We start from the raw sequence: 19,899 nt of genomic DNA on the forward strand, positions 1-19,899 counted from the left end.
AGTAACTGTTTAGATAACTGTTGAAGTGATTGATAACAAGCTCTTATAAGAGTGCAATATACAGAACATTTTACAATTCTCATTCCTCACTGTCAGTTGTAACTACAAGACGATGGCGGTCAGGCAAGTGAACATTTTTGGGGACAAATAACACCTGACCACAACCACTTCTTCTCAATGTTTATTTTCTATGCAAATTCTTAAGGCAAACAACAAATATCAAATGGGTGGGGGGAAAAAGGGAAACTGATGCATCGTTCGTCAACATTTCTTCCATTTCATGCATCTCCAACCTCAAACATGACTTCTTATCAACATGATGGATAGCCAAACAATAAAATCCACATCTTGTCAGTTGAAGTCCTTAGCCTAGGCATCGTCAGGTTTGTCCGAAGGTGGGCCACAGGGCTGCAGCATCTTCTCCATGAGATTGAAGCGCACACGGGCTTTGCTCTCGTTCTCAGCAACAGAGAAGTAATTCAGCAGGTCAAAGTGGCCCATATATGAACAGTATGAGTCCCGATGTTGGTTCACCAACCATTCCCACTTGCTGGTGTCCGCATGGCCTGTTCCAATGTATTTAGATTGAAGATGCTCCAACTGGCTGTGAATGTTGTAGCGGTCTGTCATCTTCAGGCAAATGTCTAGACAAGGAAGGAAAATAATTTCAGTGCACGTAGCTATTAGTTGGCCAATGTTACAACCCGTGACCTGGCAATTGCTGGTGTCCTGACCTTTTAGCAATAGCTTGCCGATTAGGTCTGCCTCTATTCCACTGAAATATTCATAACGTGCATTGTATAGCCAGAATGTTGAATAAACTGTCATTTGAACTTACTCTGCCGGATGTCCAGCTGGCTTTATGCCGTTGGAAATGTAATACAAAATATCCACAAGAAAGTATTATTAAACCAACTTTTACTGCCATTGTGATTTATATCACCTGACATGCGGAAAAAAAACATGTAAACACCTGCATGAACTCGGCTAGTATGCATGCATCGCATGCATTTAGCTTACATTGTGGGGGGTGTAACAGTTGTAACGCTGCTTGCTTAGAGAGTACCACTTCCTCTTGATTCGGCTCACACCAAGCTCAAACCCAGGACCTCTGCCTTGCTAGCACAAGTGACCACCCTCCTGAAGCGTCTTACCAGTCGCGCCACCCGAAAAGCTAGCTATTCGGTAGCTTAAGTTGAGACCCTTTAGGCTGAGGAGTGAGTTTCACACATCCCCATGTGTTAAATGCGCGTGGCTCAGGTGCTCAACAAACCGTGAGAGCCACAGACACAGGTTTTGAAGTTGATGTAATAACTTTCCTGTGGATTTTGTGTAAAATTTCCAACGGCAGAATAAGGACAAACAGACAAGATAGTTACGAACATTTCAATTGAATAGAGGCCAACCTAATCAGCAAGCTATTGCAATTAGTTAGGTCAGGAAGCCGGCAAACCTGGCAATAGGTTTACAGACCAGAGGGGTATACTACAAAGCAGGATTAATGAGACTGAACAACTAGAAATAACTAGTTAGCTATTGATTTTCTTGTTCATTACGAAATATCACCTTAAATGTGTTTTTGGTAGTTGAGTCCATGAGAATACCCATTTCAAGCTTAATTAATGTTTTATATATATATATATATATATATATATATATATAACGTTATTTTTGAACATTTAGGCAAGTTAGCTAGCTGGTTAACTCATTGATGCTACTTTTGTAGTAGCATTCCCAAAGAAATCCTGCTAGAAAGATAGCTAACTGCTACTAGTGCTAGCAAGTTGGGCCTAGACCCGATAGGACGTGTACTGTTGTCACATTGCCACATGATTTCACGTTGTGCCGTTTAAACACTAGTAACTTTTTATCACACCGATTAGTGAGTAACAATTAGCTAACACTAACAAATGTATTAGTTGAAATTAAACTGTAGCCTATTGTTTAAGCTCCGGCTAGTCTAGCTAGCTAATGTTAGCTAGCTAAGCATTATTCCAGTGTTCGATGTTAGCAAATGTTTTCGAAAATAACAAAATCTCGTTAGCTACTGTATTCAGTTTGATTATATTCTGCTATAACGTTACTTACTCAAAATCAAAACCGTTGTTCAAATCTGTACGACAACGTTGATAATTTCAGGTCAGCGTCATTAGCAGAGGAAACAGAAAGGTAAATGGAACGTCCGGTATGTGTAACATAGAATTATGTCTGGTGGGAAACAAAGTCAGCCCCATAGAGATCCTAATTTCATATGTAATTCATTACTACCATTTGTACTAACATTATTGATTTGATGCACGCATTAATTTGTTCAATTGAACATTGATTGCAATCAATCCAATTGAGTGTATTGCATACAAATCATACATATTGTAATATTGTAATAATCATACAGTTGTAATATAGAATGTAATAAATAAAGTAAAGTATATAAAATAAAATAAAATGTATGCACTCACTAACTGTAAGTCGCTCTGGATAAGAGCGTCTGCTAAATGACTAAACATGTAAAATGTAAAAATTTAATATAATATCTAATCACATACAATTCTAGAGATGACTAAAACGTCCTTGTGAATGTGAACCAAGATCTTATTTCAATGAACAGGGAGTATCCATGAGTAGTTATTGATTTATGCTGGTCTGTATTTCATCCTAATTCATATTTCATCAAGTGCAAAGGTCTCCCTTTTCTGGTCCATCTAGATGTCCACTGTCCATAAAATCTCTGAGGCTTAACTGTTACAAACCAAGAGAGGAAGGTCTATTGGGCGCTAATCTACTGTAAACTATGTGAACCTGATGTGAAAATGGTGTGCCGCCATAGCCACCTATATGCAATGAATATTGATGCAAAAAGCTGTCATAATTTTTAGCACGCTCCAACTTTGATATTTACAGTGGGGAAAAAAAGTATTTAGTCAGCCACCAATTGTGCAAGTTCTCCCACTTAAAAAGATGAGAGAGGCCTGTAATTTTCATCATAGGTACACGTCAACTATGACAGACAAAATGAACATTCCAGAAAATCACATTGTAGGATTTTTAATGAATTTATTTGCAAATTATGGTGGAAAATAAGTATTTGGTCAATAACAAAAGTTTCTCAATACTTTGTTATATACCCTTTGTTGGCAATGACACAGGTCAAACGTTTTCTGTAGGTCTTCACAAGGTTTTCACACACTGTTGCTGGTATTTTGGCCCATTCCTCCATGCAGATCTCCTCTAGAGCAGTGATGTTTTGGGGCTGTCGCTGGGCAACACAGACTTTCAACTCCCTCCAAAGATTTTCTATGGGGTTGAGATCTGGAGACTGGCTAGGCCACTCCAGGACCTTGAAATGCTTCTTACGAAGCCACTCCTTCGTTGCCCGGGCAGTGTGTTTGGGATCATTGTCATGCTGAAAGACCCAGCCACGTTTCATCTTCAATGCCCTTGCTGATGGAAGGAGGTTTTCACTCAAAATCTCACGATACATGGCCCCATTCATTCTTTGCTTTACACGGATCAGTCGTCCTGGTCCCTTTGCAGAAAGACAGCCCCAAAGCATTATGTTTCCACCCCCATGCTTCACAGTAGGTATGGTGTTCTTTGGATGCAACTCAGCATTCGTTGTCCTCCAAACACGACGAGTTGAGTTTTTACCAAAAAGTTATATTTTGGTTTCATCTGACCATATGACATTCTCCCAATCCTCTTCTGGATCATCCAAATGCACTCTAGCAAACTTCAGACGGGCCTGGACATGTACTGGCTTAAGCAGGGGGACACGTCTGGCACTGCAGGATTTGAGTCCCTGGCGGCGTAGTGTGTTACTGTGGTTCTGGGATTTTTGCTCACCGTTCTTGTGATCATTTTGACCCCACGGGGTGAGATCTTGCGTGGAGCCCCAGATCGAGGGAGATTATCAGTGGTCTTGTATGTCTTCCATTTACTAATAATTGCTCCCACAGTTGATTTCTTCAAACCAAGCTGCTTACCTATTGCAGATTCAGTCTTCCCAGCCTGGTGCAGGTCTACAATTTTGTTTCTGGTGTCCTTTGACAGCTCTTTGGTCTTGGCCATAGTGGAGTTTGGAGTGTGACTGTTTGAGGTTGTTGACAGGTGTCTTTTATACTGATAACAAGTTCAAACAGGTGCCATTAATACAGGTAACGAGTGGAGGACAGAGGAGCCTCTTAAAGAAGAAGTTACAGGTCTGTGAGAGCCAGAAATCTTGCTTGTTTGTAGGTGACCAAATACTTATTTTCCACCATAATTTGCAAATAAATTCATTAAATATCCTACAATGTGATGTTTTTTTTCTCAATTTGTCTGTCATAGTTGACGTGTACCTATGATGAAAATTACAGGCTTCTCTCATCTTTTTAAGTGGGAGAACTTGCACAATTGGTGGCTGACTAAATACTTTTTTCCCCCACTGTATAAGGAGAACTCATCTGACAGAGGGAACTGTTGCTTCAATAGTTATCTCAGTAACATAAGGTTTACCTTTCAGAAGGCTGGTGTTTATTATTAAATTATAAGAAATGTATCTGTTTAGAGCACAGTTACATGATCAATTACTGTAGTCACACAGGTCGTAAAATCTTAACACAATTATATAAACATCACATAAATGTACTGAATGACATGAAAGTCCTTCATTTTCACTTTGCTTATCTGAAAATAGACTATCCAATTAAAATGAGAGAGAGGGGCCTGTGTTGCTCATTCAATGTGTTTTTTTGCTATGTGCTTATGTTTTCTGCAGTGTCACAGTGTGCAGTTTTGTGATGGACTGTGTTGCCATAGTAATGAAATATAGGAGGCTTAGAGCAAGACAATGCTAGCTTGAAAATAACAATATTATTTTCAATCTAGAAATAATGCCGGAACTGTTACCTACATTTTCTCAGATTGGTTGATCGATGTTCCTCAAACAAGGTGGTTTCTTCAGCCGGAAGGCACAGCGCCAGTAAGGGGGAAATTATTATATACTGATTGGCTAGAGGTTTCCCATGAATGAAATCCAACAAAAAACAGAATAGGTTGATGTGAGCCAAATCCTGGATGGTTACTTCCAGCCTCCAGACATCAATGGACAGACAAACAAACTGAAGCATGTCATCTGACACATTATTTGAGGACCCAAAAGCGATTATTACCCTTTTCACAGATCTTCAGAATAAACACTTCAGTCATAAAGCCTGAAAAAATCCTATTTGAACCACTTGCTATGGACCACTACAACAGCTTGATAGTCAACTGAATTGATCACACATATCACCTACCACACAGCTCCCAACTCCACAGTCTATCTTTTCCCCAACACACAGGCATTGGCATCCTAAGAAAATAGGTTATCAATAGAGCCCACCTCTTTGATTCTGTTAAAACCTGTCAGAGTTGGTACTCTGGGATAAGGTCTGAAGCAGACCGTGTCAAATTAATGAAAGGGCAAGCGTAACAACCCTCATTATCATTCAACTCCACGAAGCTAATCACACTGACAAGTGACAATCTATCCAATCCAATATTTCCAACCTTAGAAACATATTTGTAGGCCTAATTCATCCCCTTTCTCTATTCTGAATTACACTTTGTGTATGAATGTATTCTTCATGTAAACTGTCATGATGGTGTACTTAGAAATTGGAAATTGTGAATAAATATACCTCTTATAAATAGTCATAACCAGAGCCATACATAGCCCTGGTCATAACCATGCATTGATTTCCCTAGCGATGGATCTCAATCCTTTCTTAATCCAAACACAAAAGCAGACTCCTATTTCATTTCCCTTAGGTAACACTGCAGAACAGCATGTCAGAAACAAGAGAGGGACTAGAAAAAGAGAGAGAGGGACTGGTGAACAGTGTACAATGGGCATGAAATATTTGATTTCAAAGTATCAAATTATAGCCCCTCTAAAGCCGGTGGAGGTCCCCTGCCGGGTAATAAAAAGCCTGGCAATAACTGAAAACAGCTGCTGCTTTCTGGGCTTCGTTTTGTTTCCAGGCTAGCTCTTCTGTAAAAGAAGGGAAGAGAAGAGACTGACATCAGACACTGCGCTACACTCAGAAAAAAAGGTGCTATCTAGAACCTAAAAGGGTTATTCGGCTGTCCCCATAAGATAACCCTTTGAAGAACCCTTATTGGTTCCAGGTAGAACCCTTTTGTGTTCCATGTAGAACCCATTCCACAGAGGGTTCTACATGGAAACCAGAAGGGTTCTAACTGAAACCAAAAAGGTTTCTACCTGGAACCAAAAAGCATTCTCCTATGGGGACAGCCAAAGAACGCTTTTGGAACCTTTTTTTCGAAGAGTGTATACTCTGTATCGTTCATTCTTACCTTACAAAACTCTTTCTCAAATTGGGGCCTTTACATTTTATCCTGAGCAACTTACGGTAGTGAGTACATACATTTTCACAATGGTGTAAAGTACTTAAGTAAAAATACTTTAAAGTACTACTTAAGTAGTTTTTTGGGGTATCTGTACTTTACTTTACTATTTGTATTTTTGACAACTTTTACTTTTACTCCACTACATTCCTAAAGAAAATATTGTACTTTTTACTCCATACATTTTCCCTGACAACCAAAAGTACTCGTTACATTTTGAATGCTTAGCAGGACAGGAAAATTGTCAAATTCATACACTTATTATTCGGTGCATGTGACAAATACATTTTGATTTGATTAATATAAGGATGGTCAGGGGGCCGGAATATAATTACAAATAATTTGTAAACTGCAAATTGAACGCAAGAACCCAAACTGATATAATCCATTGCTCGTGTTTCTTGGCCCAAGCAGGTCTCTTCTTCATATTGGTGTCCTTTAGTAGTGATTTCTTTGCAGCAATTCGACCATGAAGGCCTGATTCACACAGTCCCCTCTGGACAGTTGATGTTGAAATGTGTCTGTTACTTGAACTCTGTGAAGCATTTATTTGGGATTTCTGAGGCTGGTAACTCTAATGAACTTATCCTCTGCAGCAGAGGTAACTCTGGGTCTTCCATTCCTGTGGTGGTCCTCATGAGAGCCAGTTTCATCATAGTGCTTGATGGGTTTTGCGACTGCACCTGAAGAAACTTTCAAAGTTCTTGAAATGTTCCATATTGACTTGTCGTTTCTCTTTGCTTATTTGAGCTGTTCTTGCCATAATATGGACTTGGTCTTTTACCAAATAGGGCTATCTTCTGTATGAAAAATACAAATTTACAGAATATTCCAAAACAGGCATATGTATGTGACAAGGCACGACAGTAATACTGCAAAGAAACACGTCAAAGGAATACACTTTTTGGCCTAAATGCAAAGCCTTGTGTTTGGGGCAAATCCAACACAACACATCACTGAGTAACTGTCTCCTTATTTTTAAGCATGTTGGTGGCTGCGTCATGGTATGGGTGCGCTTGACATTGGCAAAGAGGGGGCTGTTTTTCAGGATGAAAATAAACAGGATGGAGCCAAGCACAAAATCTTAGAAGAAAACCTGCTTCTGTCTGCTTTACACCAGACACTGGGAGAGGAATTCACCTTTCAGCAGCACACTAACCTACAACACAAAGCCAAATCTACACTGGAGTTGCTTACCAAGAAAACTGTGAATGTTCCTGAGTGGCCAAGTTACAATTTTGACTTAAATCTGCTTGAAAATCTATGGCAAGACTTGCTGTCTAGCCATGACCCCAACACCCTGACAGCTTAAATACATTTGAAAAGAATAATGGGCAAATAAAGCACAATACAGGTGTGCAAAGCTCTTATTAGATTTACCCAGGAAGACTCACAACTGTAATCCATTTTAATCCCACTTTGTAATGCAACAAAATGTGAAAGAAGTTCAAGGGGGTGTATAATTTCTATAGGCTCTGTACATACACTACTGTCAATTAATCATAATCCAATTTCTCCTTTTTACAGAGAGTTACTTAATGGGATGATACTATTGCATTGCATGTCATGGGAGATTATAGAAATGTACACAAGGAGAGAGACAGATTCTGAGGCTCTTTATGTGCAACGCCAGGGTTGTGGATTCTATTCCCATGTGGGACCAGTACAAAATAGTATGACAATGTATGCACTCACTACTGTAAGTCGCTCTGGATAAGAGTGTCTGCTAAATAACTCAAATGTAAATGTCTAAATGCAATGTAACAGTTGCACGTCTGATAAAGTTAAAGTACAGTACTCTAATATTGTTAAACCATAAGACTGTCATTGTAATGAAAATGTAATTTAGCTCTCTGTTTACTTGAAACATTCTTTGACCAGCCTAAATCCCCTTATTACAGGCACTGACAATAGCTCATGAACATGATTACAGCATAAAGATAGTTTTGAGTGGATCATGAATGTAATTTCCACCCATTAGATACTACATTGTTTCTCTTATGTATCATATCATAAAACTTAAAATCCATTTGGGCTTATTATACCAATTATCCAGGGATACCATAAGTGGTGTTGTCCATTGTGCTTATTCAACAGAGGTGGCTTTTTCATTAATATCTGTTGTCATCCCTGGCCTTGATTATTTCAATCAAAAGGATAGTGTTAATGTGGAGCTTCTTGTGCTCCCTTACACAAAGAAGGTATTGTTGCAAAATGAAGTACTGTTCACTTTTGTTATTTCTTATTTCTCATTATTTCTCATTATGAGGCATAATATGTTTGTAGGCTTAAGTTTGTTACCTTATTGGTTAAGATTTTATGCAGCACATTCCTAGCCTCGTATACAGACTGATTACTGCTGTGCTATCCGTGTAGCAAACCATTCATGTAAGCTTGTGGGGTCAGGCAGCTTGCGAGGCCAGCATCTTCCTTTACACTAATGAAACTGAAAGGAAACTATTTTGACTTCTATAACTATTCTGCAATTTATTTGCAGTAGCACACAGAGTAAAGGTGGGTTTACATTATGGAGATGCAGAATTACTACCTTCGCTTAGCCTATTCATGGGTTGCACGTCTGTCACTTGGTTGCGTCATGCAATTGTTGGTTGATTTTGCAACTATGGGCACTTTCGATGTCTTATTTTGGAGAAAAAAGTTTCTTTAAAAATACTTTTCTCAACATGAACACCTTTTCTGATTTTATCAGGAACCATAAACTGGTATTGGCTGTGACCATTTTATTCAATAATGGAATTTTCTCCCTTTCCCCCAATTCACATTCTGCAGGTGTCATTACCACCACATCATAAAACATGACATTTTAGTTCAAAACTTTATCTTTATTTTTTATTTTATTTTATTTAACCTTTATTTAACCAGGTAAGCCAGCTGAGAAGAAGTTCTCATTTACAACTGCAACCTGGCCAAGATAAAGCAAAGCAGTGCGATAAAAACAACAACACGTACGACAAAAACTAAATAAATAAAAATAAACACAGAGTTACATATGGGGTAAACAAAACATAAAGTCAAAAATACAACAGAAAATATACAGTGTGTGCGAATTTAGTAAATTATGGAGGTAAGGCAATAAATAGGCCATAGTGCAAAATAGTTACAATTTCGTATTAACACTGGAATGATAGATGTGCAAAAGATGATGTGCAAATAGAGATACTGGGGTGCAAATTAGCAAAATAAATAACAATATGGGGATGAGGTAGTTAGATGGGCTAATTACAGATGGGCTGTGTACAGGTGCAGTGATCGATAAACTGCTCTGACAACTGACGCCTAAAGTTAGTAAAACACAATGGGGTTTGGGATTATTTGGTTTACCTGTCTATAGTATTTGGTATTACCACATTTAGAAATTATTATTTTAATTCCTTACTGCATAAATATGCAATTACTTATTGAACAATGCAATTACTTGTTGAAATTGTTACGTATTTATCATTTTTAAGTAGTTACTTGAGAACAAATAAGTGCTTTACACCTGAAGAAGACAAGAGTATGATATTTAATGTCAAAATATAGTTTTTCTTAACAAATGTGTTTAATTATTTATTTTACCCTTATTTTACCAGGCAAGTTGACTCAGAACACGTTCTCATTTTAAAGCAATTACCTGGGGAATAGTTAAAGGGGAGAGAAGGGGGGATGAATTAGCCAATTTTCTTTAGTGACCATAGAGAGTCAGCCATAGAGAGTCAGGACACTGGTTTAACGTTCCATCCGCAAGACGGCACCTTACACAGGGCAATGTCCCCAATATGTGTAGATTGTGGTGGTAATGACTGTGTGGCGGTAATGACAAGGTAATGGTAAAAAGCATTAGTTGTTAAAAATAACTGGTTGGAAATGTATAAAATATGATTGATTGCTGTACAGTGAAAGATTAAAAGATAAGCAGTTTTGAGCAGGGGTATACCCTTTAAATGCAAAAGTTATACAAAAAGTTGCTACTTTGTGGTGGTAGTGACAGTGTTGGTAATGACAATTTGCTACTTTTGGGGATTTCACTGCCAGGCCATAAGGTTTACTTAGTTAATATGATCAGCTATCATTTGATAAATTCCAACCACAACAGAATGAGATTTATTTTTCAAATAGTGGGCAATATTGACAAGTTATTGTCATTGCGGTAAGGATTAGGATACAAATAGTTTCCTATTTTGACGCATTCAAAGTCACTTTTCTTGGAGGTGGAGATATAATATCATGCACTCTCAATGTCATCATATCCTTGTTCTCCACTGTCACTTCCCAATTCTTGTGTGACTTGATGTCTAAAATGTTGAAAAAACACTATCATTGATCATTTTGTTTAGAGTGGTGGTAATGACGCAATACTGAGGGACGACTGTATTTTGTGTAAAAAAAGATCAAAATAGCTGATGCACATCAAATATTTATATAGTTTCCATTTATTTTACTATTTTTCTAAACAGGTGCATTAAATATTTTACAATGATCAACATTTGTATAATACAGAGCAGAATATCAAAAGTGAGGGGCAAGGCAAAAACGGTGCAAAACAGTGAAATAGAGACATTTTAGAAAATAAACCCAAAAACTAAATAGAAATTTGAAAAGAAAAGTTTAAGGTTATTTTAGTGTTTACTTAATATATTTAAAATATATATATACAGTATATATTTTTTTCTTCTTAAAGCGTAGTTGCAAAATCGCCATGTTATGAACATTCTTAAGACGATTCTGCAATATTGTTGCCCTAAAGGAAACTGGTGCCCAGTCATTCTGAATAGGGGTTAATGACGGTTTAGTCTAAACTACACTATAGTGGCCTGGAAACATAATGACATTGCTAAAATAGGCAAATAATTATGATGTTGTCAAATTTACTTTAAAGAGATAATAATAATAACAATAATAATAATAATAACATATTTATTTTATATTGCGCTTTACATAATACAGATCATCTCAAATATGCTTAAAAACAAAAAACAAAAGTACATGTAGTTCTTGGGCTGGACAATGGTCTTCAACAGAGGCTGACGCATCCAGGTCACATCCAACTACATTTTTCTTTTGTCATTTAGCAGACGCTCTTATCCAGAGCGACTTACAGTTAGTGAGTGCATACATTTTTCATACTAGCCCCCCGTGGGAATCGAACCCACAACCCTGGCGTTGCAAGCGCCATGCTCTACCAACTGAGCTACAGGAGGCCCTGGTGGGCTGCATGCTGGCAAAGCCTAGAACAGTACCCCTGAAAGTCAGTCAACAGCTTTCACTCTCCACCCTCAGCACTCTTCTCCGCCATGCTATTCTCAGTTCCTCGGATGCCCTGAAGCAGGCTTGAGTAATCAGTGGTCACATCCAGCAGGTGTGGGACAAGTCAGTATGACAGGTCTGGATCATCTATGTTGCCATTAGCTAGCAAAGTTCGTCAAAAGTAGCTAGCAATGCTAACATTAGCTAGATATAATTCGGTGATGTCCCCTCAATCTTAGCTAGCTAGCTGAAGTTATACTGCATCTAAAGTCAATCTGGCGACATTACAATGATGACAAAAGGTTTTCCTACTAATTATTTTCCTCCTTTTGAAATGTCATCATGTTTCCAAGCCATTGTAATGCTCTTTAGACTACATCTTCACCAGCGTCCATTGAGTAGAATGCTCAGTTGGGCAGCATCAGTCATAAAACAAATGTTCAAAACAATATTGTGACAAAACGTGAAACCCATGAATATGTCTGACCCTGTGTCGGATGCCTTTCTAGCCGATTCTCCCTGCAATCTTGTGGACTGACCTGCTATCACTTTACGTTTGCGTGTGCTGTGGATGACCTTTCATTACACCGGTATAAATTGTGTGTCGGATGTGTGAGAAAAACTCAGAGGTGTCAGAGCTTGGACTGCTGTTCCTGCGTCTACACAATTTAAACCCATCTTAACTCTAAGGATAGTAAATAAAGTATTGTTATTGAACTTCATTCCCATGATATAGAGTGGCATTTTCAACAGATTGCCAATTACACAATCCTTTCTATCTAAAGATAAACTTATTCTATGAGAACCCCTTGCATAAACATTATAAAATGAAGTCCATTACCCACTGAAATGTGTTGAATTTTCTTTCCATAAGTCATTTGAGCTTGAGAATAGCAAATACGATCCCATTATGATTATCCACATCATTCAGATAGTTTTTTCATTAGAAAATGTTTAATTCATTTCAAGTGCCACATAAGCGGAGTCTTCACCTGGGATTTGAAATTGTCTCGCTTCTTCTCATTTCCAAAACTCTTTGTTCTCTTCTAATGAGGTTTTCAGAATAGATAACAGCACATTATATTTCAGTCAGGGTTCTTTGGAAAAATCAAGCTGATTACACTCTTTAGATTATTACTAAACGGTGGCCCTGATTAGGAAAATGGACTGTGTCATATATTATGGGAAAGGAATGGGAAAGGGGGATACCTAGTCAGTTGTACAACTGAATGCATTCAACTGAAATGTGTCTTCCGCATTTAACCCAACACATCTGAATCAAACACACATTATTCACAAATCCACATCATTATGCATATATATAGATTTATTCATTTCCATAAATAGAATCGAATATAAAGAGGCGATAAGAGAGTTCATGTGAAATCCCAAGTGGGGGTCCAAAGGATGCAGGGTAAACTAGTTGGCCCTTATAATTGGTGGTTGTTCTGATATTTAATGGGTGTGATTTTCAGCAGCACAGTAACCCAAACAATGAAAAGACAAAGGCTGGGATTCAATCAAAGGCACATTGTAAAAAAAAATGCACTTGAGCCAACATCCCCAGCATTTATCGTGAATGCAATCTCTGAGAACGTCAGGGAAATTGCCTTGTCGATAGTGCAAGGCACTTGGATTGAATCCTGGTCGAATACTGAGGTAGCTGGGGCATGCATGCCAAAATAAATTTAAATATTTGAAGATAATACATTTTTTGTCTGGATGTAAACACGGAACTGGCAGTCTTGAGCTTTAAGCATAACATTGTCTGCTAATGCACAGTCCATGTCTGATGGATGTTTCTGAGGTGTTTAGGTTGATGTCATCAGTGAAAAAGCACAGGAAGAGCCAAGAGCAGGGTGTTTTGTTTTGCACATTCTGGAACACAAAATAGCTGTCTATAACAAGACCATAAAACACAGTTGGGGAGAAATGTTGGTCAAGTCTGTCTCCGGTATGGAGCGTAGGTCTCTCAGACAAACAATTATGATTACCTACTAGTTCCAGGGAGAGAAACTGAAAAAATGGCTCCAAATTTAAGGGAAAATAATACAGGGGGCAGAAGGGATATCTGGATTTGGACCTATATGAATCTCCCAAATTGTAGAAAAAGCCATGCCAACATGCTCTCAACAGTTTTCATTACTCCCATATATGAACTTGGATGGAAACTGAAGGGAAGTTCAGAAGCACTATCAGTAATCACGAGTGGGTGACAGTGACAGCAATGGTTGGAGTTCACTTCTTCATACTGTATCTGTCACAGACAGGCCATTGCCTGGACCATATTGAATGAAACTCAAGACCACGTTGTATCACGTTAAAAGTAAAGGGAGATTTAATATAGCTTCTTACTTGGCCCTCAGGCTGAAAATAACAAACAGATCATGGTGCAGGTGGCAATGCAAAATGGCTCCTCACGGAGACACCCTCTCACATGTTCTCCCAGAACCCAGGCGACTTGAAGCCCCACCCCATAGCACCCAAATAAATACCCTTCCCCTATGCCACCTGAGATCAGAGATAGAGGGAGGAGAGAGAGGGAACAAAGAGAACAAAATGATAGTACATTTGTCACGTCTCCTCCCGTTGCTCCCCTCCGGCGCTCTGATTCGAAGGTCTACTGAGCCACCGGTCTGAGCGCACCACCTCGGCTACACAGGAATGGAAACCCAATGCACCCTAATCACCTCCAGCACACCTGCACCTCATCATCTCATCACCACCACTATATAGCCCTGGACTGTTCAGTCATTGTTGTGTGTAATTGTTAGCCTCGTGTCGTTTACTTGCACCTTGTTATTCTCTTTCTCATTGTTAAGTAATCCTTTATCTTGTTGATTCCTGCGTCTGCGTCCTGCCTCTTCGTATCCTCAGTACTCGTCACAGAATTACACACCTCTCACGAAAATGGATGCAGCAGGTAATCCTGCTGGAGTTTCCCAGTGCATCGACCAGTACCAGCAGCAGCTAGCCCAGTTGTACGCCGCCATGCAGGAAGTGCTCCAAACTCTGCATAATCTGCCCAGCGCTCCGGTTCCACCTCAGGGAGCGGCGAGTGTACCCAGTCCACCAGTTCCCGTGCTATCACCAACTTCTGAGGGACCCCTCGCCCTACCGGAGCGCTATGACGGTAAAACTACTAAATGTAGCGGCTTCCTGCTACAGGTTTCACTTTATCTGGCGCGTCAGCCTGGGGCATATCCATCTGACCAAGCCAGGATACACGCTGGAGATTTCGCTACTTAAAGGAAAGGCGCTGGATTGGGCCACGGCAGTCTGGGAAGGAGGTGAGGCTGCGGCGCTTCCCCTCCTTCTACTCCTTTAGAAATTTCACATGAAAGATCTGACGTGAACTCCCCTGCTCCGTCATGCCAATCTCATATGTGACAGGACCGGTCCTCCGGACCACTTCAAACGGCCATTGCCACTTGGCCAACAGCTTGTGCTCTGAGGAGGGCAGCAGCAGTAGCACCTTCTGGCCACGTATGTACTCCCTCTGCTGTGGCGGTCATACCAGCACTTTTGAGCCTTCTGAGCCTCAGTCATGTTCGCTCTCCCCAGCACAGCGTAGTGGGAGAGCCTGTCCCTCATCTGCAGCACGTGAGAAACAACATTCTTGGGACCAGCTGCAGTTGGCTCCTCCCACGCTTCCCTCACCACATTAAGAGGGCCCGTACATTTCTGTCATACAAGAGTTCAAATGGGGAGAATCCTGTGGATGCCTGTGGTATGCAAACAGCAAGTAGGGGAGCCACACGTCCCAGTCCTTCCCAGACTCATCAACAAATCTTTGGAGCATCCGCATGAGGGTTAAAGCGTACCACTAACCAATCTGTTTCAGGATGATAAGGAGTACTGCGTATGGACTTTATACCTAAAAACTTGTACATGTGCTTCATCAAGGTACCCACAAAATTGCTGCCCTGATCTGTGATTATTTCTCTAGGTAGGCCTACACGTGTGATGAAATGACCTAGAGCCTTCGCTACCTGCTTAGCTTTGATGTTCCTCAGAGGAAAAGCCTCAACGTAAAGTGTTACATAATCACATATGAGTAGAATGTACTTGTTCCCTGAGCTGCTTGGTACTAAAGGCCCCACAATATCCATGGCAATATGTGAAAATTGCTCTTCATAAACTGGCAGACACACAGGCCTTCTCTCTGAGACCCTGAGAAGAGCTGTAGCCTGACACTCTGGACATGACTGGCAAAAATCTGCAACATCCTGTGTTATCCCGGGTAAATAAAACTCTTCTCTCTCCCTAGATGACTAGCCATAAGCATACTATGGCCCAACTCCACAACACTGGCCCAGCATTGCACTGGCAACACCAACTGGTTGCCCTCCTCAACTACTCTGTACAACTTCTCATCAACAACTTTAAACATTTAAATCAATTTCCCTAATACCCATAGGACCCCACCTACACAGTATAATGGTAGGGGAAACACTGTGCTGAGTTCCATTGGTAGAGTTAGAGTTAGAAAAATGTATTTAATTGTCACTCCACAATAATACAAGAAAACTCAATTTGAGTGGTCCACAATGGGTTTTGAGACACTAAAAACAATAATCTAGTTCAGGTGTCATCTATAATACATTACATAACCTATACACGTCTGCATCATTTAAATAAAAACAGTTAAGGACAATTAGGCACTAATGCGGTAAACTTCTGAAGAATATTAAAATGTAGTGGGCAATTTAGACTCTGACATCTTTATTTTTCCAATGTTTTAAAACTGAAGCATTTTGTCAAAGGGACAATAAGTTATTCAGGAAATGTCAAACTGTCAAAAATCATCATCACAAAAGCCACTGTTAATATAGGAGCCAAAGAAAGCAGTAATGAGTTTGATTAAAAACAGGGTTTTATTCTGTAGCGTGAATTTTCTTTGCTCCATCTCCTACACTGAATTATGATCCTTTCAGAGTCAGAGAGAACAAAGACAAGTACAGGTATAGGATCTTAATTTGATCACCATGTAGTTGCAGGAAATTTCCTGCACAGCAGGAAATGCAAACGTGTAGTATATTCAAGGCTTAAAAAGGTTTATAACATTTTTAATTTCCACTTTAAATGTCAGACTTGATTTGCCCTAACAAAAAATTTATAACAAAATTATTATCCATTAATTAGAATTCACACAATAATGTACATTTTCTGTTGCTGCAGGATTATTTAACTGCTGTGAGAAACTGGTCAAATAAGAACCCACATCTGTACTATATAATGAGTGGAGAAAAAAAATTAACATGTGAGTCATGAATTCCTTGACAAAGCTACTTTCAATCATACTGTGAATACATATTACTGTTCAGGAGCAGGCCTATTATTGTCCTCATCTTACCTTGAAGAAAGGATCCTACGGGAAGGAGGCAATGGTGGACATAAAAAATGTATTATTCATGTCCCTTAATAAAGAGCAGGTTGACGTTTATTTGGGATGAGTTTTGTCCTTGAGGCAGAACTGAGCGATTTCCACTAGATGGGCCAGCTGCGAAGTCAGAATTGGCTATATTTAAATTTTCTATGAAAAACAAAATTATCTTTAATGTTAGGGTTAGGCATTATGGTTAGCAGTGTGGTTAAGGTTAGGGTTAAGGTTAGGGTTAAAATCAGATTTTATGACTTTGTGGCTGAGCCAGCTAGTAACCACGCCTCCAAAACAAGATTCATGACGAGAAACACTAACCTGCTAAGAAAGATGGAAGGTCATTGAGCATGAGAAGAGGGGCATTTCCCTGGAAACCAAATGTTTAAGGAATCACACAGCATGCTACATCCTGTCAATAAATCTCAGGAGTTAATCATAAGGAGAGCCAACATATTGAGTGTAACACAGTGTGACATAAACTGCCTGTTGGGGATCCATAGGAGGCTGAGTTACAGTGGACATAAATTCTATGCATGTTATTTCCTAACTACAAGAAGTGTACCCACTGGAGTTTGAAAGGATGGAACTACTAGTTTTAACCAGTTTTTTCTGCCCATTTAACTGATTCTGTTTGGCTTAGAGTACTTTGTTGAGCCTATTCAAACACATTTCCAAAACCGTAGTTATCCCCATAGGACCTTGAGCCCATGGTGAGTAATCTTTGAAATGGCTTATGAAACATACTAACATAATGAAATAAGAAAGGAGAAGTGTTATTGCTGAAGGGTTGTTGAATGATGTTGCGTGATCGATCAGGAAACACTTAGAGAAAAATAAACCTAATGTTTTTATTTATTATGTATTAGCTCACAACCCTCCTTTATATAATACAGGAGATGGACCTGCTTTATTAGGCAACCTGTTGATAAGAGGACAATTTAAATGATCAATCTTTATCAGTCAATATCATTTTGTTTGTGCATAGAGGGAAATTGCAGCCTGAATCGATTTCCCTATCTCATCATGCATTTCACACTGTACAAAATGATGATAAAAAACAAGCACTAGCCTGACAACAATAGCCCACCTTTTTGTTAATCAATGAACAAACATATGGCTATGAAGGGTACAGGACCATCTTGAATGTATTGTTTGTGACCCAAATATTTAAGTGTTAGCAGCAATTCAGGGAATGGATCAGACATGATGTTTTATTGTACTGTAAGATAGGAAACCCGCTCTGCTCTTGCAGGTAGGCTGACTGGGGGAAGGGATGCTTGGAGAGAAAGCCCGAGTGTCTCCATGACAACAAAAAGCACTGCACTATTTTCCCTGTGGTTTCCTGCAGTTCTTCTGCCAACTATAATTGATTTTCCACATGAGCGTGCAGATATCATTCTGTGGGTGACACAACTTGTCATTTGTTTGTGCTTGTGAGAGTTTCTGGATGTAAGCACTGATCTGGTGGAAGTTTGAGGGTGGGTCAGGTGTCGTTGCTAATGATGAACGTTATCCACCATGTATGTGCTGACACTCAGTGAAGACCAATAATGGTTAAAAAGGTATTTACGGTTACTAGAGCTATTATTTTAAGTTTGTCTACATTTAGGAAGGAATCCTAATTTGAGATAGTAATTGTTAACTTGATTTAGCATAAATCATGCATTCATGTCAATGCAAGATTTGCATGAGTTATGCACAACAATCTCAAGCTACTTGTCTTAAAAAATACAATACGTTCCTATATCTATCTATATCTAGTTTCTACAATGTATTTTCTCTCCAAATAGAGACAGGCAACCATGGTACCATGGTCCACAACTTGGTCAGTTTCTTCCTGGGTCCCCAGGCATCTCTCCTTCAGGCCATTCATCATCACCTTTCAGATCCGAATCTGAGCATTGTCCAGGATATGGTTGTATTTTCCAGATAACTTGGAGACCCTTACAAAAAAGTCCTACAGGAATCCTGCAGGAATTCAACCTTTTGAATCATGCAGGAAAAGTCCCTGAAGCTCCTGCAGGACTACTGCAGGAGTATGACTTGTCCTGCAGAAATGTTGAAAATCCTGCACAAACATGACAATTCGTGCAGGATATGGCAATTCCTGCAGGACCAAGTAAATTCCAGGTCGAATCCTACAGGACCAAAACCTGCAGGATTTTGATATTCTTGCAGGATATGGCAATTCCAAGTTAACTACAGGATTTGAGATACAGTACGTTGTGACAACAGAGAAAAGAGACATGAAATATAGTGAATATCAGACATTTCAACTCAGCAGATGAGCAATGTAATAAACGACAATGTCCACATGCAAAAAATATAGTGTATGCTAACACAATTGATAATGGTTTCAGTAGACCCACAATTCAGTCAATGTAATAATGCATTTATATATATCATACTGCCAGTTTAAGAAACACCTTCATTCATACATACTCTGAATAAATAAATACAACGTAAAAAAAGTTGTATACAGTTAAGTGGTTCAACCCTTTCTCAGTCTACCTCCCATTTGTTGGGCTGTAAACAGCTGTAGTTCCCTTGTACACATGGGATGTCTTTCAGCAAACACAGCTGGTACAGATGTCTGTGCATTTGATTAATTGAACCTCATTTGAAATGCCAATCTCTTTAAGAATCCCAGAGGCAGTGCCTCCTGTCTCTAGGTCTCTTATTGTGCATCACTGGGTCTATAAAAGCGTAGCCCACTTCACTGCCAACGTCAACAAAAGACCTGACTATCCCCACTGACCCATGTTGGATGACCACTACATGGGTTACTCATTTCGATAAGGTACTTGCTGTTTTGGAATGAATGTGATTCCCATTAATGATCGCTCTATGGTGAAATGTACATGGTTCTTTGCAAGTAA

At 39.3% G+C, this 19,899-nt stretch overlaps 1 protein-coding gene across 1 annotated transcript; it reads right to left on the bottom strand.

The window, feature by feature from the left end:
- Positions 1–279: 279 nt before the first annotated feature.
- On the bottom strand, positions 280–2,178 carry sf3b5 (splicing factor 3b, subunit 5). Its single transcript, XM_084142191.1, has 2 exons — positions 2,089–2,178; positions 280–644 (listed from the first exon to the last, which is right to left on the bottom strand). The coding sequence occupies exon 2, from the start codon at positions 628–630 to the stop codon at positions 370–372; it is 261 nt and encodes an 86-aa protein (XP_083998317.1). The 5' UTR covers positions 631–644; positions 2,089–2,178; the 3' UTR covers positions 280–369.
- Between the last annotated feature and the right edge of the window lie 17,721 nt (positions 2,179–19,899).

The sequence above is a fragment of the Coregonus lavaretus genome (assembly GCF_964263955.1).
Source record: "Coregonus lavaretus genome assembly, chromosome: 25".
Taxonomy (NCBI): domain Eukaryota; kingdom Metazoa; phylum Chordata; class Actinopteri; order Salmoniformes; family Salmonidae; genus Coregonus; species Coregonus lavaretus.

Excerpts from the sequence above, each read along its gene's own strand:
- sf3b5 (XM_084142191.1), bottom strand. The coding sequence starts at position 630 with ATGACAGACCGCTACAACATTCACAGCCAGTTGGAGCATCTTCAATCT.